Genomic DNA, 22,811 nt, shown 5'->3' on the forward strand with positions numbered 1-22,811 from the left:
AAAAAAAAAGAGAGAGAATGGCTAAGCAGAGGATAATTCAGCCTCCTCTTTGATGTTGGCCCTGGGAGCTGTGCCACCTGTTTGTAGCTGGTAAGCACCTGCCAGCCAGTTGACCTTCTTATTTGGCTGTTACCAGCAAGAGCATTCCTGTGGTGAGCCACTACCTGCACAGGGACTGTGAAGCCAATCAAGTACAGAAAAGAAGGCATTGCTTAGAAGGAACACATATTCATTTTGTTTATTCTTGGCTTTTGAAGGTTTAAATGTAAATATATTACAAATCATAGTCCATAAATAGATTTAGAAAGGAAAACCTGTTATTCCTTTTTCACTATAATGATGGAGACAGAACAGTTTATTTATATGTCATAGATTTAAACTAATGTACACCTTACACTTGCATGTACACAAAAGGCAAATGAGAAAAAAAAAAAAAAAGAATGTTAGCAACTAGGAATAACTTTAGAGACCAGTTGGTCCAACCCCTGCTTTTCGGAAGGAAAATGTAAGGCCAGAGATTAACAGAATTGCTCAATAATACAAGTAAAGTTAAGCAAGTCGGTATTTTACCCATAGTTAGTATATACAGTATTTTTCCCATATATAAATGATGTACAGGTAAAAAAAAAATCTCATGAATGTCTTTGAATTTAATGTTCAGGCATCAGATATTTGTTAATCACAATACTCAGAGACCTACTTCATTCTGGGTGGAAGAAAAAGGAATTTACTTTTTTTCATATGATAGGGAATTAATTCTACAATAGGCCAATTCCCAACAATTATTTTCCAGCCCTCCTTTAAAATGTACCTCTTCAGAAACTTAAGACGTAATAGATTTCCCTATGTTTCAGCTGAGTAACCCATTCAGGGTCTTTTTATATGTTCACAGGTTGTTTGCCTTCCTTCTTTTGGTTTCCTGGCTGTATATCCTTGCCCTTTTGCAGGGAGGGGTAATGGAGAGGGTTTGTTTTTAAATTTTTAACTCTCTAAATATGCCAAGTACCCTTGTCCATGACATAAGTTATAATTTTTTCTCCTAGTTTGTCAGTTGACTTTGCTTATACTGTTTTTTCCCTATCTTCCATAATTTTAAAGAAAACTTGAAGTTGATGTTCAGCTCACTCTTTATATTTATCAAGGTCAATATGGCAGAATACACTCTAAAAGAAACTTAAGGGGTGCCTGGGTGGCACAGTCAGTTGAGCATCCGACTTTGGCTCAGGTCATGATCTCACAGTTTGTGGGTTTGGGCCCTACGTCCGGGTCTGTGCTGACAGCTAGCTCAGAGCCTGGAGCCAGCTTCAGATTCTGTAACTCCCTCTCTCTCTGCCCCTCCCCTGCTCACGCTGTCTCTCTCTCTCTCAAAAAAAAAAAAAAAAAACAACAAAAACATAAAAAATAAAATAAAAGCAACTTAAAACCCAGGATTACATGGTAGGTAGCAGTAGTCATATGCAAATCTATTGTTAAATATTTAGAAAGATTATATTATTTTCTAAATTATGAGCATGACCCTTAATATCATACTAAATAATTTTTAATCTCTAAGTATGTGGACTAGTTAAGGACTCCAAGACCACTTATTTATATACTAACTTTTTATCTTCTTATAAGTCATAGTTTCTTAATTTATTTGGTATATTCTGAATCCATACAAAAGTAAGCCAGTTGCTTTTGTAATAAAATTATTCTTTTATTTAAAATAGTATGTTTTTATAAAGAATAGAGTAAAAGTGCTTTTGAAACAGAACTTAAGGAATATCCAAAGCTCATTGTTTAAGATATTTCTCTTGAAAACCTCTCCCCCAGAATCATTTAATGTTTATTTAATAAACAGAAAATATTCTTTATCCTAAGGTAAGTAAAAACTGATATAGCTATATTTTACTCTGATCTAATAGGAGGAGATTTTGCTGTATGAAAGAAAAAGTAACTATTTAAGAAAGACTTGTGTATAAAGAAACATATCAAGAAAGGTTATCAGAAAATGAATCCAAATACTAACAGCTTCCTTCACTGAGTAGTCGAATTATATGCGACTTATTTGTTTTTCATGTCTCCCTCTGGATTTTCAAATTCTTGTTAATGAGCCCATTCCATCGTATGGACATTTGAAAATAAGAAAGGAGAGTGACAAATTTGTAATCTAAAGTCCTAGGCAACACCTTCTTCCATTAGGTAAGTGAGACTATTTATATACCCCAAGAGCAGTCTTCTCCCCTCAGTAGATGGTGTGTGCTTTCAGCACAAGGCAAGAGGGTGAAGGAGTGACATAATCCAGACTAAAAGGAGGGAGCTTTGACTAGATCCTGGGGGCGCTTCCGCATCTCCAAGTGCACAGGCTTGCATCTCTGTGAGGTCACTTCCAAGATTTTACGCATTTCACATCTTATTCTCTTGAAATGAATTGGTTCCTTTCCAACCAACATTTTAATTCGAGGTGTTCTCCAGCTTTATATACTTTGTCAGGAAGGGCACTGAAATAACAGGATATTTTTATTTAGATGTCAGCATGGCTGAAATGAATTACTCAGAATTTATTGCTGATAATCGTAATGATAGCCTTATACAAAATTATGAGTTCAGAAGAAATGTTTACTGCCTCTTTTATGGTTGCTCTGTAGGGCCCAAGAAGATATTGCATAAGTTGAGACACTGAGTAGATAAGAGAGCGATTAATGAATAAGCTGACCTTTCCTCATTCCTTCTTTTATCAAAGGAAAAATGTTCTCAGCATTGGGCAACTAAATAAAAAGAGCCTCATTCCAGAAACATAGGCTCATCCTAACACAGCAAATATCTCTGAATCTCTTCTGAGCCGTGTTGTGGCCGGGAAAGTAACCAGGAGCAGGCAGCTTGGAGGAGGGCCCGCCCCAGAGAACACATCTTCCTCCCCTAACACAGTCAGGGCTAAAAGAAATTACTGGATCGTCCATGATGCCCAAATGCTTCCCTGCCCATGCTGAGCCTCTCCTCTTCGTAACGGCCGGACTGTCCTTCTGCCAGTAGACATCTGATCCCTGATGAGGCCCATCGGCTCACGGACACCCCGTTATTTCTGCCACCTGATCTCCCATCATTGTTCCCTTTCTACCTCGTAAGACTTCCCAGCACCATTTGTTACCTGCGTCGTCTTTGAACATGCTCATGTCCTTCAGCATGCAGCTGTGGCTCTGGAGTCTGCCTCCTTCCCTGTACCTCCCTCTCTGCCCTTGCACCTGGCTTGGGCGTCTGGGTCTTAAGCTTGGTATAGACACTAACTCACTCCTTGTCTACCATATGTTGCCCCAGACGATCAACCTTGCTCCCATGGCCAAAATCCCAATCTTAAAAAAGAGATTTGAGACAAATTCATTAAGAACTTCCTATATTATTATTATTATTAATATAATAATATACAATGCCAACATATACAATTTGACATGTACCTTCATGTAAAAAAAAAGTTTCCAAAAAGTTGAAGATAAATGACATTTTGATAAATTTATTCTCAACTGTTTACTGTATACTTCTCATTTCATCAAGTCTATACTTAGAATTTGGTGAAATTTAAAAGAAGTCCCTGCTTATAAGTTAACTTAGTATGGGAAAGAAAACACATAAGTATGATATTGGTGTATTATAAGTGACAAATGTTTGAAGAATGAATGAGCAAATGAATGAATGCATTGGTATTAATTGGCAAAAACAATAAATGAAATATTGAACCCTAAGGTATATAAGCTTATATACAGTTTTTAATGTCAAGGGAATGGCTGTCATTTGGTGGAAACCAAACCAGGATTTAATGTTATACAGTCAACATAATCTCAGTGTATAACGCTGAGCTTACGTACTTTATACTTATCCGTATTTTCTACATTTTCAATAAGCACATATTACCATTAAAAGAAACTATTTTAAAAACGCTATAGACAGTAAGTGCTATGAGTTCCCAAGAGCTATGAGTTCCCAAGAAAGACATTACTTTGGACCAGAGCACATTGGGAGGGCTTCTTGGGTGAGTGAATTCTCAGCGGAGTTAATGCAGATTTGATTGGAAGAAAAATGGTAAAGGGTTTAGGTAGGTAGCCTGGCAGGATTGAGGAGATATCAAATGATATTTCAAGTACGCTTCTATATTATTTTTAAATGGACTTTTGTAAAGGCCACCATTGCCCTCACAGTGGACAGTTACTTTGTGTGTTTACAGTTGGTGGCCTCCCGGCCAGATATGAATCAGTTTGGCCCAGCTTTGCCCTCATAGTAAAGGACAAGCAGTACATCACCCCAAGACCCTTGGAGGCATAATGTAAAGTGTCACTGAAAGCATTGTATTATCTGTCTTATTTTATCTTACAATCTATATTATATGACTTCTGTCCCTATACACATGTATTTGCGTTAACATAAAAGTAATGCTCTTTTCCTTTCAAACTATTGGAATCACATTAGAAAAAAAGAAATACTCTCCTAGGAAGTCATGCTGTTCTTGTCTCATGACTTCTATATCCTACTGATATACTAGTCAAGCTTCTCCAGGTATATGCAGATGCTCTTTTGAGAAGAATCAGGCTGGTGATCATTACAGCTTCAAAAAGTTAATTACTAATACTAAATTTTTAAAAAGCAATGCACATTTCACTTGCTTCCGTAAACAGTCATGAAAAACAAACTGTTCAATGAAAGCAAGGTGAGTACAAGCCAGAAAATAAACCTAAGGATTCTCAAATTTCTATTTAGGAGAAACTTTACCATACCCTATATATTTGTTCAGAAGATTTGAATGGCTTATGTCTTGATTATAAAATGCCTTTCCCCCCCTTACCCCCCCCCCCCATTACCTTTTCCTGTGGCCACTTTTACTGTCTAATGTTGAATTTAAGATTTGGGACATGTTTGCAGATAAAATGCCAAGTTTAGATGAATGCACAATGATATATGGGAAAGAGGACAGAAAGGAAATTTACTAAAGCATGTGATACTTTTCTGCTTTCTACAGGAGAGGCCAGTCTCCTTTATGGACTTTTAGTGCTGGGGTTTCGGACACCCAAGAATCTGAATAAAAATTTTAGGATACCCAGGCACAGCCAACGTAAGCAAGGACTGGGTGAATTGCTCTGTATGATTTTAAAAAAATGGAAATTTGAATTTACAGCAAAACCAAGAATCAAAATGAGGTACCCTGAGAACACATTAAAGACTTTAACAAAACTGACAGATGTCTAATGTGAGAGTGGCCTAGGCAAAGGGTGGAAAGCCAAGGCTTACAGGGGAACTAAGCAGTGAGAAAATCCTGATCATCTGATAGAGTTCAGGGTTTGGCATTTTTCTTCTGAAGGACCATATAGTGAGTCTTGGTCTCTGTGGCTTTTATTCAGTTCTGCTGTTAGAGCATGAAAGCAGCCATAAACAGGCTAACAGTGGGGGAGGCTGTGTTCCAGTAACTTTATTTACAAAAACAGTCACTTTTTAGTCCAGTGATTTATAACATTCACTCTGCATTGCATGCCACTTTGGCACACATAATTTGGTAATTTCTCTTTTCACTCCATCCTTTAGCAAACAGCTAAACGTTGACCACACAACAGCCATGGTAGGAAGCTGGTATTTGACTAGGTGGAATGCAGGGATGAGGTGTGGGGACAGGCCCCCATGGGGGAGGACAGGAAGGAGAGAGCAGTCCCAGGAGGCCAGGTGAGGCCCAGAGTTCAGTGGGAGTCAGAAAGCAGGGCTGGGGGAGGGGGGGTAAATGCAGCATCTCCACAGGACCCTGAGGTGATCCTGCACATTGAAGGCAAGGGGGGTACCCTGAGGACACCCGAGTGCCGAACGCTTGTGTTCCACAAGAAAAACAAAAGCTTGCTTCTTCTCAAAGGTGCATAGCATCACGGTACAAAAATACAGGAATGCTTTGAGGAAACAGCGCCCTGTGCACAGCGCCAACAGCCACCACCCAGCTCCCTGGAAACAAGAATCTAAGAAAAGCAACAATCAAGGCATTTCCAGCTCCTGAAGAGCTTTCTAACTCCGGTGGTCCCAGTGATCCAGCCAGAGCAACATCTTACGCAAACCTGTTCTCACTTTCGATATCTGAGTTATTGAAAACATTACAAATTCAGTATGTACATTAGGTACCTGGTGTTTTCCTGATTTGTTTGCGGAGTTTGAGGATTTACACCGCTGTCTTCTTGAGGATGTAAATGGATAACCTCTTTAGATTTTTCATCTGTATTGTTGCTAATTGGCAGAGGGAGAAAAATAGGAAAAATAATTTTATACATTTCAGTCTTGGAAGAAATTAGTGGCTTTCATTTTGAAATTTAGGGCATAATTTGCCTCAAGTTTCTGAAACCTTTGCAAGATATGTAAAAAGAAAACCAAATCCCACCTCTCAAGACTAAACAAGTCAGAGTAGGAAATAATACTAAAACCATCCAGTACGTTGTCAGGAGACTGAATTGCTTATAGACAAGTGTCCATGCCTTAAACATTTGCTTCCAAAGTCATACTGTTTACGCCCAGATGGTGACATTTAAGCTTCACAGGGCAACAGCTTTGCCCTGCAATCTTACATGAGGCCTCCCTCCTCCACTACAGCAGAGATAGAAGTTCTGTTTTCTGTACAATTAACAGCCACAGGCTGGACAGCAGCAGTAGTTGTCAGGAGGTGTATGAGGACTGACAGTAAATCCAAGTATTTAAGCACTTTTAAATGTCAATAACAATCGCGTGTCAATAACAATAGCTAACACTTTCTGCCATTCATCCTAACTGAGACACTATGTTAAGTGAGGAAGCAACTACTATTATCCCTTTTTTAAGGACAAGGAAAATGAAGTGTAGAGAAGATAAGTGCCTTGCTGAGGGTTTCAAGCTAGGAAGTGGGTGTGAACACAGCTCTTACTAATTGCAAAGCCCATCATCTTACCTGGAATGCTACTCTGCCTCTTTAGGAGTTGTTTAAGTAAACAATTCAGTTTACATAAATGAAATGATAAATGGTACAACACCAGTACCTTTAGATGTCAAATGTGTTGGTATTAGGGACTTAAGGATGGAAGCACAGAGTTAACTCACTCCACCACTTACCAGTACTTCCTCATTGCTCAGTTACTCTCTACCCTTTCATGGAGATTAGAAAGAGGACATGCCTGAGACAAAGAAGACTGAGTCAGAAGCAAAGTGTTCATAGAATGAGGAAGGACAAACTTGAGAGCCATGCATGAGGAAGAGTAGAGGGTTGTGCTGACAGGTGTTATGGGCTTCCAAGAAGCAAGGACTACGTGGGTTAGCCAAGGAATAGGGTAAAAGTAATTTTGGATGATAAGTGGTACATGGGGTGTGAGAAAATACAACCTTAATATACATTGAACGAATAGCTATCCAGTTGATTGATGGTAGTTACGAGGTAACAAAAGATGTATTGTTTTCTTCCCTCAGTACCTGGCACAGATATCTGAAACCCTTTTATAATTTTAAGAGCACTAGGATTATCTCTTGTTTTAATATTTGTTGTTTGGCCGCATCTCTGACACAGTTCTCCAAAATCCCTTGTAAAGTCCGAAGTTATAGGAGCACTAGAAAAATCATTTTTTTCAAATGAGGTGACTGGGGTGTGCTCCTGGATAGCTCACCGGGTCACTAGAATGATGAAACCATGATTAGAAGGTTGGAATTTTAGCCCCATCCCCTATCCTCCAGAGAGGGCAGAGAGGCTGGAAATGAAATTAGTAATTGAGCATGCCTATATCCATAAGCTTCCATAAAACCCCTGAGGTATGGGGTTCGGAGATCCTAGTATGTGAACGTATCCATGTATGGATGGGGAAGGTGATGCACCCCAACTCCATGTGGACAGAAGCTCCTGTGCTTGGGACCCTTCCAGACCCCACCCTACATATTTCTTCAGCTGGCTGTTCATTGTATCCTTTCTCATATCCTTTAATAAATGGATAAATATAAGTAAATGTTTCCCTGAGTTCTAGGAACCACCTTAGCAAATAAATCAAACTCAAGGAGGGATTCCTGGGAACTCAGATTTATAGCGCATCTGTCCGAAGCACAGGTGACAAGTTGTACTTGGAATTAACATGTGAAGTGGTGTGGGAATAGTCTTGCAGATCTGAGACCTTAAGCTGTGTGATCTGACATTATCTCTAGGTAGATAGCTTAAGAATTGAATCAAGTTAAATTGTAGGCTAGCCAGCTGGTGGGTATGGGGGGGGGACCCCACACATTTAGTGACCAGAAGTCAAAATTGAAGTGTTCTGTGTGTAGTTAAGAGGACCCACAGTAGGAAAGACGGATTTTTCTAATATAGTGGTTAATGTGAACATAGGAAAACACAGGGAGCCTTTGCACAGAGGGGCCTTTATAGTCTTGTCACACCAAGCATTATACCAACAAAGACCTTAAAGTGCTTTCTCACTATGGACAAGAAGGCTGTTTGTAGAGAAAAGGAAATGGATCAGAGGCAGAAACAAGAGGCTAGGATAAAGGGGCTCTGAATGGACACGTCTAACAGCATAACTCCTCGGTGATCAGTGCATGACTTAGCTTGTTAACATTTGTCTCAGGTATTTAGTAAGCACACAGTGAAATAACTGTGCAAATTATACTTTTTACGAGTGAAATATCAAGCCAGTGAGGTTTTTTAATCGCAAAATGAACAATTTCAAATTTTTAAACATGCAGTCACTCAAAATAAGTAAACAGAATTTCATTCAGACTTTAGAAATAACCTTTACATTTAGCCTGAGATTAAGCATGACAGTGTTCAACCTGTGGTTACTTTTCATTGCCCAGTTAAGCATCTGAAAATAAAGTGTTTTCAATAAGCATGCATTTATCAAACATGATTAAAGCCTCCTAATGAACTTCGACAACAAACCGTGACCCAAACCAAATTGTCATTTGCTCCGGTCTACATGCTCTTCAGAGCCTAAAAGTACCTATTGTTTAGTAATGATTTCAAAAAGTCACAAAACTCGTAAGTCTGCGTGTATGGACTTCCCTAAGTGTTCAGTAAACCTCATAAAGGCTAATGAAGGGCTTAATAAAGGACACAGGCCCTTACAGAAATATTACAATAATCTTATGGTCTCATAACTCAGTAAAAAGGAAGAGAGCGGATACTACGCCCTAGAAGGATAGTGGCTTAATGTACCAGAGTTCCTTAAAAAAAGATCCAAAAGTAGATGGGAAATATTGAAAGAAAAAAGGAATTATTCCAGTTTTGTGCTATATGCAGTACTGGATGATACAGAATCAGATTCAGAAATGAGCAGCTGAAATTATTACTTGATAGCCAAATGGGTTCAGCATTCTGAGTCCGATCATCAGGACTGAAGCCCTACGCCTGAGCAACTTCCTGTTGGTATGATTTTAAGCAAGTCACTGAGTTCCTCTGCACCTCAGAACTTTCTCTGCTTTGGGATAACAATGTTATTGGGCTTACCTACCTCACAGAGTTGCTTTGAGGCAGAAACAAGACAATATATGGTCTTTTGTGAACAAATCTATTAGCCGTTGCTATTCTTTATGAATCTTAACTAGTATACAAATAGAAGTAAAAAAATCATTAAAAATTATTTTTGAAGTAGACTTGCTGTCGTTATCATTTTGCAATGGGTACAAATGCCAAATCATTAGGCTGCACACCTGAAACCAATATAATGTTATATGTCAGTCATACCTCGTTAAAAATAAATCACCTATGGGTGCTCAGGTGGCTCAGTCATTTAAGCGTCCGACTTCGGCTCAGGGCATGACCTTACAATTCATGGGTCCAAGCCCCACGTCGGGCTCTGTGTTGACAGCTGAGAGCCTAGAGCCTGCTTTGGGTTCTGTGTGTCCTCTCTCTGCCCCTCCCCTGCTCACGCTCTATCTCTCAAAAATAAGTATACAAAACAAAAACAAAAAGAAATCACCTAAAAAATTATTTTGAGTACCTATAGGAGGTCCCTGTTCATAAAACGTTCATTGTCTAGGGCATAGTGAGAAGTATAGTACCGACGGAGGAGACGAGAGCTAATTTAATAGAGATAGGGAAGGCCCAATGCAGGGCAGAGGGAGGAAATAAAATACATGATACTCCGCTTTTTAAAAAGTGTCCATTGGACTGGCATCCTCTGTAAATTATCAAAATTTCAGTTTCTGTAAAGCTTGCTGAGGAGACTGTTGGCTTAGAATGTTTACCACAGAAAACTGTTCACTCAAAGTTATAAACTGTTTCTCATACATACAGCATTTGCTCATCAAGCTTGTAACATTGGTATCGGCACCGACCCAACGATTTTGTTATAGATAAATAGTACAAAAGCTGTTTGCATTTTTTTCCCAGTCAAAATGTTTATTTAGACATTAATCTTTGCAAAGCTTTTGCAAGTTTAAAAAGTAAATGGTGTTTATAGAAGTTTTTTTTTTAATACTCCAAAGCAAGTCTCAGTTCTTCCATAGTGGCCGCTGGTGATGGCAGCCAGTGGGACACACTACCTAACTTCTAGGCTGAGTCTGGAATGTTTCAGCAAAACTAGGATACCAGCTGCCTCACTCATCTTTGGAAAAATTCCTTCTGCCCATTTTCTCTTTTGCAAAATTTGAGTCAAAATCCTAAGATTTAAAAAAAAATATTTAGTGTGAATACTTGTCTATCCATAATGTACATCTGGGCCTTCTTTATGAATTATTACATCGGTTTATATAGTAGTGGTGGTTTCTTTTTAAAATTTTTTTTGAAGTTTTTCTTTCATTCCTCTTGTCTTCCAAGAGGAGGTGGGTACAGCTGTAGATGTTTTCTAGGAGAATTTGGTTATACTTACCCTTTTTTGTGCTTTATAATTATCCAACTGGCAATAATGATGAGTAAAAGAAAGATGATCGTGCAAAGGAAAATGCCTAGGTCATAAAACAGAGTCATTGAATGCATGGAAAATATAACCCATGGGTTTTTGACTGGGGATATCAAGTCCCACTAGAGGTTGCCAGTGAGTTTTTTAAAGGCAACTATAAATTCTGCCTGAGAAACACCTCACACAGGCTTCACTTTAAGATTTGCCCTCTGCTCCTGGTTTAATCTGGCACATTAGTCTTACTACCACAGGGTCACAGATAAGGGTTGAGCAGAGCGGTGTGTAGCCTTTAGTCCAAAGCAGCGTTTCATCGAGGAGCTGAGAGCGGCCCTGGGGGGGTCCCACACTCGTGTCCCGTGTGAGGCACAGGCGCGAGCTATTCTAGGCCAGACTCCACGGATTCCCCGGAGGCAAAGTCTACCGCCACACCCCTCCTCTTGCACAGGCAGTTCACAAAAATGGGCTAAGAAAATTAATCTTGGTGACTTCTAATCTGTGCAAGTGGGCGTGACTACCGTCCTGAAGAATCTGCCCTGGGCTATACGCCAAAAAGGACATTGTGTTCTCCAGCCCCGTTGAAATAGGAAGGGTGATTATTCGTTTGTAATGATTCAAAGAGGGTACAGCACCTTTGATAGAGGACTCTCATTCTATGCCTGCGAGGATACCGGTCTTGCCACACCATGGCCTGAACGTAGATTTTGATCTCTCCTTATACATTTCACCCATTGTGAGCGAGTACTTACTGTTCAAGGAGCTAGACTCCTCAGCAAACCCTTCAGGAAACTTACCAGTTATGAGAGCAACAGGCGTGCCTAAAGAGAAGACAAAAGCCAGGACAACATCAGTCCGGCACACTGTGATCAAGCAGGAGTCTCAGCCAAGGCCAATTCATCCTGATATATTCAGCACGCAGTCTATAATGTTTGTCTAATATAGAAAGCCATTGGTTTCTCTCACACAACCTCATTTTATCATGTGCACTCAGCAAAGTATGGGTTTTTTTTTCTATTTAATGTAACATTTTAGCATAAACGTAAATTAATTACAGCAGAGATTATAAAACAGTGCAAAAGAAAAATATCACACATGATCCTACTACCCTGAAATTTTTTGTTCGTGAAGCTGTCCAAAAATTGTGGTGTACATTTCTCCAGCTTCCTAGGCAGACTATGCCTGCCTAATGGTACCTTTTTTCCTACATTCAGCTCCAGAAAGCTATTTCTGGAAGCTATGCCTCCATGATGGCTCTGGTTAGGTCTTCAGGGACTAGAGGGCCTTTAATTCAATCTTTTGTTTTAGGACTAATAATATCTCTCTTTCAGCTTGTTAGTTCTAAAAAGAATGATAGGAGAATGATAGAAGACGGTACAAGTCCGTGCAGTCAAATTGGCTTGGTTAAAAATCAGTTTCATTACAAAATAACCATATATTTGCCATGTTAGGTGATTTCTCTGTGTCTCATTTATCTTATTTGTATATTGGAGTTCACAGCGCAGCACATCTAACTCATAACATCATTCATTCAGTAAGTATTTATGGAGCACATATTATAAACTATTTAATTCTGGGTACTGGGGACAGAGAAGTGAAATAAAAAGCAAAAATCTCTGCCCTCATGGAGGTTTATCTCTCTCTATATATCTGTCTATGTCTATGTCTATGTCTATGCCTATGTCTATCTCTATATATTTCCCCCAACGCAATCTTGAAAACCACTTAATGGGGCAAACTATTTTTATTACTTTAGGCATAATCATTAATTAACTTGCTCGAGATTTCATAGAATTAAAAGAACAAATGTAAAGGACTCAGAGAAGTGCTTGTCCTAAAGGCACTAATAAATAGATAGTAGTTCTTGTTTACTGTTCATAATGTATACGTATTTTTTCTTCACAAATGTAATAGTATCCAAATAATACAGAAATATGTGAAGGAAAAATAAGAGTCCCTGTAATATTCTCCTGTACTGTTAAGAATTTGGCTCATAATTTATTTGGTGGACTTTTCTTCCTAGGGCATCTAAGAAATGAAGTCTTAGGATGTAATAAGCCAAAAATTCTGGTTATAACCAGTATTCATCTAGGAAGCATCAAGTGATTTCTTTGTTTCTTTCTTTCTTTTTTTATTTCCCTTTGCCAAATGTTCTCTAGAGAACAAAATCACTTTGGCTGAGAACCACTGATATTTTTTAATATCCTGAAATGTTTTGGTACATTCCTTTCTGGGACATTTTTCCATGCATCCAAGTTTTACGTAGTACTAGACTCTCTATATGTATCTAATATTTGAACAAAGGAAGTAAGTGCTGAAAATATGTTAACTTTTGCAATCCTCACAACCACCACTGTTGCTAATTTGCATGGTAACACTATTAGCTCTTCATTATATTTGCACATATTTCTCATCTGGCTAATGTCTTCTATTTACTTTTCAGAGTACTGTAAATTCTAAGTCAAATTTTTTGGCCTTTAATGATGTTCTCTATCCTATCAAAAATCTCAAACCATTGGCTGCCTTCTAGCTGCTTCATAAACATTCTTCTTTTTATGGTTTACCTTGGCTTTTCCATATTCACTTTGAAAACTTCTCTTTATCCAACCTGGTATTTATTATAAGATAAAAAGAAAGGGTCTACATTTTCTTCAGTGCTACCTAGAGTATTTGATCATCTTTTTCTTTCCCATGGATTGATGTTATTAATTTATTATATTAATAAATACATAATAAATACATTAAAACATAATTTATTAATGTTATTTCCCATGGATTGTTATTAAATTTTATTTATAAGATACTTTTGTTTTTAATACTCTATTTTATTAATATCTGTTTTGTTCCACTTATAGAAAAAAGTTTATTTTTGTGCTGGCATAAAGTGATTTATGCAATGTGGCTTTATAATTTGTTTTGATGCCTGGTTGGGCTGGGTCCTCAATTACGTGAATTTTCTCTCTTAGCCACATCTCGAGGATAGTCTAAAGGCATCCAGTCAGTTCCACAGTGAGATTTTCGCCAAGGAGGTGAATATAATTTGACATGAAGAGAGTGTCAAGTTTATAATTTGGAAATATTACTGAGTCAACTTAGTTAATGTGTTTAAGGGATTAACTGTAAAAAAATAGATCCTGAACAATCTTAGTATTATAAAAACAATCAGGTATTATAAAAAAGAATTGTGGAGGGCAACCTTGCACTAATTTAGATTGTCTGTTGAAATAACCTATTTTTTTTTGGTTATTTCTTATGCCCCAATAAATACTGTAGTAAACCCTTTTTCAAAAAAATTATAAGAATTATGGAGGGCAGCCTAGCACTACTTTAGATTAAGGATGATGATACATTGTTAACATTGCTCATCAGGCAACTTGATGTGTACAAGTTTGGGGGTTAGGATTTTCTATTAAACATCATTCTCTATTTGCCAGCAGAGGGCCACTTTTCTACGGAGCTCAACAACGCATGATTTCTAAATTGCTCTATCCAGCTGTACCAGCTTAAAATTCCATAGCCTACACCATTGAGGGAGGCTGACCATCTGGCCTCTGCAACTGGGAAAGTTCTCCCTCACTCATGTTGAAGTATTCTTGAAGGTCTGCTTTACCACTGAGGTGCTTCTGGCTTTTAAGGCCCACAGGCTGTAGACAAGTCATTTCCATGCCATGCAATTAGCAATAAAGTAATACAGACAAAAAAGGGTCAGAGAGAGTCCTGAGGAGAGTTGAATGGGCTGAGCACTGTGAGAAAAGCAAGGCTTGCCTTACTTTCATTGCCAAGGGCTTTCTTGGAAGAATTAGGGGCTCTCCCACTGGACTCCTTTGCTCTTAGCAGGTGCTGTACACATGACACCACATTCAGTGACAGTATGGACGAGTGAATGAACAGTGACCATGACTAAGGTAGGACCTACATTTATTGCAGTTGCACTTACTAGATGTACATATGGCCAGAGGAGGGTCCCATGTGTTATCTGCCTGGCACTGGCTCTGGGGACTGCCTTCCAGAGTATACCCATCTTCACACTCAAAAGTTACATTATCTCCATGGTGATAGATGTTCCTCCTTTCCAAGTCCTTCCGGATTCCATTCATAAACTCTGGGAGGCTACAGTTTACCTCTGAAATTAAAAAAATCAGAAGGAAATTGATATTTTATTAATTGTTAATCAAAACTACCATAACGGAAAGATCTATGACCCCAAACTACTTTGCCTTCAGCAAAGATGAGTCATGTTTTCAGTCAAGAACTATTGACACCCACTCAACATCTTACAGTTTTAAATTATTTCCTGTTTCTTAGGTAAAGTAAGAGAATATGGAATGTGCTACAGTCCACTCTTAATTATTGACATCTCTCCAACCGTAAAGTTGCTGACAGATTGGGAGTTATGATAACCATGTTCTAACCCTGGATTCACTTGGGTCCCACTGTAACAAAAGCAGAATATCACATTACCTCTCTCTAGGTATACAACAAATACTGTATTTTGCTTTTGATTAACTGCATGTTTCTGGCTCATTTCTATGCATAGAACAAAGATGCCAGTAAATCATGATTCTAAATTTAAAACATAATTTTAAAATTTAATTTATCTTATCTCATCTCATGTATCTTATCCTTTGTTTTGCTTTCTTCTCTGCCTAGCTATAGATACCTCCTTCAACAAGCAAAGCCTGCTATTCAGTTGTAACTGTCCCAAAATTAAGCTAAATTATTATTTTTTTTAAAGAACCAACAGGGTGAAATGGTATTTCCCAAAATGTGGTCTGTGGTCTTCCTACATTAGAATATGCTGATGGATTTGTTAAAAATAGACCTTGAGACCCCACCTCAAAATGTCAGAATCAGAGTTCTTAGGAATGGAGCTTGAGATTTGAAACTTCTTAACCTGCTTCCTGGCTGATTTTGCTAATGCTAAGGACATAGAATGACCATTATAAAGCACGTTTGAAAAGGACAGTTATTAAGACAAAATGAATTTTACTTGAAAGCAGCTGCCAAGAAAATAGAATAGTAGCCTCTTAGATTCAGCAGAAGAAACTTCCCAGAGTCTTAATTTCAATAATCAATCTTTGAAGTATTCCCTGAATCTTCATACCTCTCCGTGTAACTAAAGCCAGGAGGGGTGAGCTTTCTTCCTATTTCTGCAGGGGCACAGGGACTCTGCAGCTTTTGCAGTCCATTCTTGCAAATAAATACGGGAGAGCCACTTACCATCTCTGCAGAGGATATTTTCTCTATCTCTAAAATCAGAGATTTTAGGCCAAGCAGGACTTCTGAGACTTTTAGGTTGGGGAGAGCCCCATGATCCCGTAACCACCACAGCAGCCATAACATTGGAAACACAGGCCTGTCTGAGGCCCCTCCTACCTCATCCCTGCCCTTCGCCTAGTTTACTAAAAAGAAAAGGAGATAAAAAGCAAATCGCCAACTTGCAGTTATGCAAAGTCAAAAAGAACCACATTTAATAAGAGAATACAGTGTGGTGTTCAAAAGCACGGGCTGGGCAGTCACCCATCTTGGCACCACCACTGGGGGTGCTGCAAATCATGGACTAGTTACTGGGGCTCTCTATAACCTCTTCTGTAAAATAGCAAGCATAATCCCACCTCATCAGATTCTTTTGGAGACTAACACAAATGACTTTAAAAACATTTATTTATTTTTGGGAGACAGAGAGAGACCGAAGATGAGCAGGGGAGGGGCAAAGAGAAAGGGAGACACAGAATCTGAAGCAGGCTCCAGACTCTGAGCTGTCAGCACAGAGCCCGACATGGGCCTCGAACCCTCAAACCGCGAGATCATGACCTGAGCTGAAGTCGGACGCTTAACTGACTGAGCCACCCAGGTGCCTCCAAATGACTTTATAAAGACCTCAGTACCATATTTAGTCACAGAATAATATTTTTAATTCCATATTTTGTGGGGTTTTTTTTTAAAGAATATTGCCAAAAAAAGATTTTTGAAGTCAGATGCCAGTTTTGCAAACATAGACAGGAATAAAAGAAATAATTCCTGGCACTTGCTCTAGGGAAGAGATGAAATAGACATTTCACCTTTGGTCTTGGAAATTATAATGAGGACCCATATCCAGTAATTCCAGTAATTAATTGCTCTCAACCTTCCTCCATATTTCAGTTTTCCTCATGAGAAAGTGTGCTTCCAGTCTCCTAGTTAAGGTATTTATGAAGACCACTTGTAAATCCTCTGAGGCCCGTTAGAGCTGAGATATCTTATTAGGTAAAAGCCTGCAAAGCATTTTAAATTGGTGTTTGATGTCTATTGTATTCCTGGAAATTCCATCCATTCTTATTACATATTTGGTCGAGTTGAGAATCTTCGGGCAGCCTCCTTTGTATCTTTTTTTTCTCCTTTTCTCCCCTGTCTATTGATATTCATTTCACAATCCTCTCAGAAAGCCCTTAGCCTTATCAGCCTCATTCATCAATTTTCCATTAAAAAAAACCACCCAGAAATAATAAGAAATACCTTTGCAGTAAGCCTTGAATTGGCTCCAGGTTCCCAGGTGTGTACAGAATATGAAGTTCCTTCCCACCAACCAGTAGCCTGGGTCACAAGTGTAGCTGACTGTCATCCCAGGAAAGTGTGGAGAGGCTTGTCCTCCAGTGGAATGCCCATGGAGGATCTTGGGTGGAAGTGGGCATGCTAAGAACGAGAAGCACCCCCAAAACACAAGAAAAGACATTCAATTAAACAAAGTACAAATACACCAACATCTCTAATAATATCTTATTGGAGCCACAGGAAGACCCAAGGGAGTCAGGTCCCAAGGCACTAAATATTTACTGATTCCTGGGAAGAATGATTCTACAAACGGAGACCTCTCAGCCTCTAAGCAGGATCATATGTATTATTCACCTGCCCACTGCACCAGATGAGAATACCATCAAGATCTCAAATGACCAGTTCAAGGCTGTCTGCCCTCGCTGATGCACAGGGCTTGTGTGGACAATCATGGCCACAAATGAGCCTCCAATTGTCAGACATTGTCACTCAATGCCAGACTAATACATAAAAGGAATGAGTTGCTAAGAGCAAAACCTTGAATTCTGCTTCTCTAGGGTGTCTTCAGTTCCCATTGCTAAAAGCGAGACAAAGGGTCAACAAAATGCAGTTCCAGGCTGAGCAGAACACTTAGAAGTAATGAAAGGAATACAAATGCCTACATTGGAGTTTATTTCTGTAGCATCAAATCTGAAGTAAAATAAGGCCGTCAACATGTGCCTTTTGCTCTGCACACCCACTTATTTTGTGGGTATAAAGACAACTTGTACTGGCACGACAGAGCATTTTCCTTGGCACTTGTATTTTAGTGCTTTGAAAATATTCTCTATGAAATCTGGGCCTCAGGATTCTTCTCACTCTCCACCTCCTCCTCTTCGCACTATCCCACACTCCTCACCCCAGTGGGAATGATCAGCAGATTGTCCCACTGATGGGGACACAGCATGGCACATCTAGAACCCATCTGTTATTTACCCGGCAGGTAATTCTATATGTCTGACTTTTATTAACAAAGCCACATTCACAAGCAAAAACGACTGTCACCACAGAAATGAGGACGTTCTCATCTAGATATTCTGATCTATCTGGGGCATAGGAAAGTGGGTACTGACGAGCAGGTCCAGAAGGTTCACAGTAAGGGGCAGGGCCGCTCCACATCCCATTCCCTTCACTGTCACTTGTGCAGCGGATGGTGCTCTTCCCGACGAGGTTGAAGGTTATCCCTCTGGCTGAGTGGGGGTCACATGTGTAGGTAATTTCCTTTCCATAAGGAACGCCTCCCTGAGAAGTTCCGGTGTGGTTCCCATTAAGGATAGATGGAGGGCTTGGACAAAAGATTTCTAGAAAGCAAGACAGAAAGCAAGAGCTTTAGATCGCACTAGAGTTTTAATCAAAACGATCCTACAGACGTGGTGCCCTGAGACTGTATTTTTTACACGAGAACACAGTGAAGTGGACGGATTTAAGTATGTAAGGCTTCTTTGGAGAAGGAACTAACTGAAGTGAGACTTTAATTACAGTTTAATGCAAAAGTCCAAGACCCTCCGGGTAGCTAACATTTTCATCAATTTGAAAGGTAACTAATTTGTTTTTTCAACAACTGTCATTTGCCTATTTTATGTTTGGCAAAAGACAGTACTGGGTTGACAGTGGGATACAAGAAAGGCAAGACTGGCCCTCAAAGATCTGAAGTTGCAAAGAAATCTTCATGAATCTTATTAAACACAGATGACCTTCAGCAGACATAACTGTTTCTTAATGATTCAAGACCATTATCATCCCTAACAATAACAAATACACAATAGTATCTTTAAGATACGCTGATTATAGGACTTTTCAGAGCCAGATTAAGTGGCTCTAGGGAGTCTTTTTTTTCCTGTTTTTTTTTTTTTCATTCTTCCAAGTGACCAGCTGTCCTTTCTTCCTGCTGTTAGTATCTGTTTCTAGCAGTTCACAATTTGATGTTTTGAATCTAATATGAACTTAAGAATAGATACCCAAGTCTGTCAGAATTGAGTGTCTGTGAACAAAAATCATGGGGAAATTCCGTGGTGATTTTCTTGGGATAAACTCTGGGAAATGGATTTACTGGGTTAAAGGGTATTTACATTAAGGCATTTGTATATATTGCTCATTAGCCTTCCAGAAGTGTGTGCCCACTTTTACTGTCATCAGTTCTGCATGTTTGATCCTGATTTTCTTATAGCCTAAATATTTAACCAAGTTACAATCAGTCATTCTTCCATGTTCCTCAAAGTTTTGGAGGTTCACTTTACAATATACTGCTGATAAGATGCAGGGTCAACTAATCAAGAACAAATACAGGCAGGAAGAATTTAAAGAAAGGATAAAGCACAGAACGACCAGAGGCTTGGTGCAATGGCTAAGATTTATGAGATCTTACTTCCTTTTTCAGAGTAAAAATAATAAGGCAAGGAGTTATCTACTTCTTGGGCTTATCATGTGCTACTAAGAGGTGGCTGGGCTTATCATGTGCTACTAAGAAGTGGCAGAGACAACTTTTATTTTCTTCAGTGTCTTTTAAGTTTAGTCATGAGGAAAAGCTTTACCCTGGGAAGCATTTACTATCAGAGTAGAAAAGGAGGGCAATTTTACCTGAGTTCAGATTCACAGTTTCAGACAAACAGCCTCCTAAAATAAAGAAGCATCTGGAGAACTATGTAGCATAGGACTCTGGATTTCAAATATCAGAGAGACTACTCTCTGCACGATGGATTCGATCTCCTCTTTGTAACATGAGTCAGATACGGATGGACCAGAGGGAATTATGGGAAAAAATACTTCCACTTACTCTCACAAATAGGTGTTTCCTTATCCCAAGTGACAGTATTGCCTGAGAGATGACAAGTAGCAGAAGGGGAGCCAATGAGTCGATACCTAGAAACAGAATGAAAAATGATTATACTCTACACTTACTTCTTGGTTAAGTGGCCATGAGAAAATAACTGCAGGTAGATGTTACAAATTACAGGCAGATTAAAACATAGGAGAAGTCAAGGAAGAAACCTCACCTCTATCTGCAAATTAGTCGTTCTTTTTTAAGGACAAGTTTATGTTCTTATTGCTTTTAATCCATGTTTGTTCCTAGTCCCTCACCACTGGGCACAATAATTCCCTTCACTGTGGGACATTTTGTACTTGTCTTCAGGGAACCTCAGGGGCTATTTTACTCATGTGTACTTCCATCAAGGAAATTATAAGCTCCTTGATTAATAGGGAAGATGTCTTATTGAAATATTTACATCCTCTAGCACCTTGCTTAAAGATCAAGCATGTGGTACTCAAAGGACAAAATGATGGCCTTGCTAAGAAGATTCAAAAGTGAGAACCAGAGGAAACAGCTAACCATCTTCACACCTTAAATGTAAAAGGCAGGGGTACTTAAGTATTGTGCCATCAAATCGTTCAAAGTAGGCCACAAAATCCGGAACATTTTGTCATTGTTTATTTTTTAGTTATTAGGTATCTATACTGTTACTGTAAGATATGTCACAAAGGATATGGAGCTAAGCCATTCACACGTTCCATTTGCAGTAGGGTTAAACTTGATTAAGTAAAAGGTAAGGGCTATTATGCAATGTCATATAATAGTGAGTAGTTATTGGAACAGCTAAGAATTTTGTTTCCTGAATACCCAAGACATGTGATCAGGACAATAACCACTTGTAGCAGAGTCTACGGACATCTCCAATATCTGCTTTCCTCTTCTTCATTGGTAATGAAACTGTGTAGTTTTACATGGTGGCCATTGGCCACGTTCATTAAGGGGGCATGGGAGAGTCCATTATGTAAGGTCAGGGATGGGATAATTGAGGGATGGAAGGTGGTGCTCCTTCTATCCTTTCTATTTGTTCATGGACTTTTAAGTATTTTGGAGTAGAGGGAATCTATGGAGACACTCAATAGGCTGCAAAGGGTTAAAAGTAGCTTACAGATAAGATTTTGCAGCACAAATCATATAACAATATGATAATCAAAACACAATTTTGTATTAAACTTTGTACCTTAAAGAGAATATAAACTTTCTCTCTAGGAGCCATTTATAAAAGTTGTATCATATCGCTCAGCAGAGTGTATCCCAGAATCCGCACATAGAAGAAATCAAAACAGCTATACACTCTCATTATAATACAACAACAGTAGGAATTAATAACCACAAAAGAAATACTAAATTCAAGGTTTTGGATCATGGTCAAAGGCAAAATTAAACAGTCATTGCAGATTACCTATAGGATAACAACAATACATAATCATTGAGTCATGTGCCCAAAACTCTTCCAAGTGCTTTTCATTGATTAATTTAATCTTTAATATGATTCCTTGAAGTGAATATTTGCATGACCCCAATTTTAAAAAAGAGGAAACAGAGTTTAACAAATTTTTCAAATTCCTATGACAGATATTGAGGTTAGAGTTTGAGTAATGTTAACTGACCTTAACAGCCTATAGTAATAAACCTTACATTATTCAGCTACTTCATTACAAATATTGATGCAAATATTACTCGTTGAAAATGTCCAGGACACTGATGCCAAAACCATCCTTAGAGACATATTTAGTACTTTCGTTATTTGACAAGAAAATTTTCAAATAAATGAACACAACATTTTATGTTAGACATTTTAAAGACTATAAACATGAACATATGTAAGAAGCTGGTCTGAGGAATTACTGAAATAAACAATTAAGAAAAATAGAATGTAAATGATGAATAAATCTAAGAGCCATTTCTTTAAAGTGGTCAATTAAATCAAACAGTGCTTGGGCCATTGTAACTTGACAAAATGACACATCTATAAATATTACATGAATGAGAAAATAGTTATCATCACAGATATTGAAGAAACTCAATACTTTATATAAGCATTATATCCTCTCTATCTTAATAAATTTGAAAACATCCATGAGATGTGTCATTTAGAAGGAAAAATAAAATTTATCAGAATGTACTTAAAAATAGGTAGAATAGCTGATAAACCCATATCTGTCTGAGCGTCTGTGTTTCATCTTTTTTGATTTGTCCCCAGGATTGGAATTGCTGGATCATATGGTAATTCTGTGTTAACTTTTGAATCACCAATAGATTTTCCACAGAGGCTGCACCATTTTACATTCCCAGGAACAATCACAAGGGTTCCTTTTTGTCCACATCTTCACCACATTTTTATTTTCCATTTTAGCCATCCTGTAAGGTGTGAAGTGGGTTTGATGGCCTAACACTAGGCTTGAACCCACAGACTGTGAGATCACAACCTGAGCCAAATCAAAAGTCAGACACTTAACTGACTGCGCCACCTAGGCATCTGGCTGTTGCTACTATTTTTTTTATATTCCTTTGGTCATACGGCTTTGTTCAAGCTACCATCTCTGTCCACAAGTTCCTATTGCTAACTTTTTGAAGTGCCAGTGATATCTAGTGTGCCTGGTTCG

At 38.6% G+C, this 22,811-nt stretch overlaps 1 protein-coding gene across 1 annotated transcript in view; it reads right to left on the reverse strand.

Annotated features, from left to right (window-relative positions):
* Window positions 1-1,663: 1,663 nt before the first annotated feature.
* LOC120230504 (complement receptor type 1-like) overlaps window positions 1,664-22,811 on the reverse strand; it is a 29,010-nt gene continuing 7,862 nt past the window's right edge. The window contains exons 4-11 of the mRNA XM_039230099.1: window positions 20,173-20,258; window positions 18,473-18,700; window positions 17,325-17,501; window positions 14,767-14,952; window positions 11,627-11,650; window positions 10,806-10,881; window positions 6,121-6,222; window positions 1,664-2,480 (exon numbers count right to left, since the gene is read on the reverse strand). Of these exons, the coding sequence (XP_039086030.1) occupies window positions 2,393-2,480; window positions 6,121-6,222; window positions 10,806-10,881; window positions 11,627-11,650; window positions 14,767-14,952; window positions 17,325-17,501; window positions 18,473-18,700; window positions 20,173-20,258 (967 nt within the window). The 3' untranslated portion in view covers window positions 1,664-2,392. The remainder of the gene's footprint in view (window positions 2,481-6,120; window positions 6,223-10,805; window positions 10,882-11,626; window positions 11,651-14,766; window positions 14,953-17,324; window positions 17,502-18,472; window positions 18,701-20,172; window positions 20,259-22,811) is intronic.

Source organism: Hyaena hyaena, unplaced genomic scaffold (genome assembly GCF_003009895.1).
Source record: "Hyaena hyaena isolate Hyena2069 unplaced genomic scaffold, ASM300989v1 scaffold_43, whole genome shotgun sequence".
In the NCBI taxonomy this organism is placed as follows: Eukaryota; Metazoa; Chordata; class Mammalia; order Carnivora; family Hyaenidae; genus Hyaena; species Hyaena hyaena.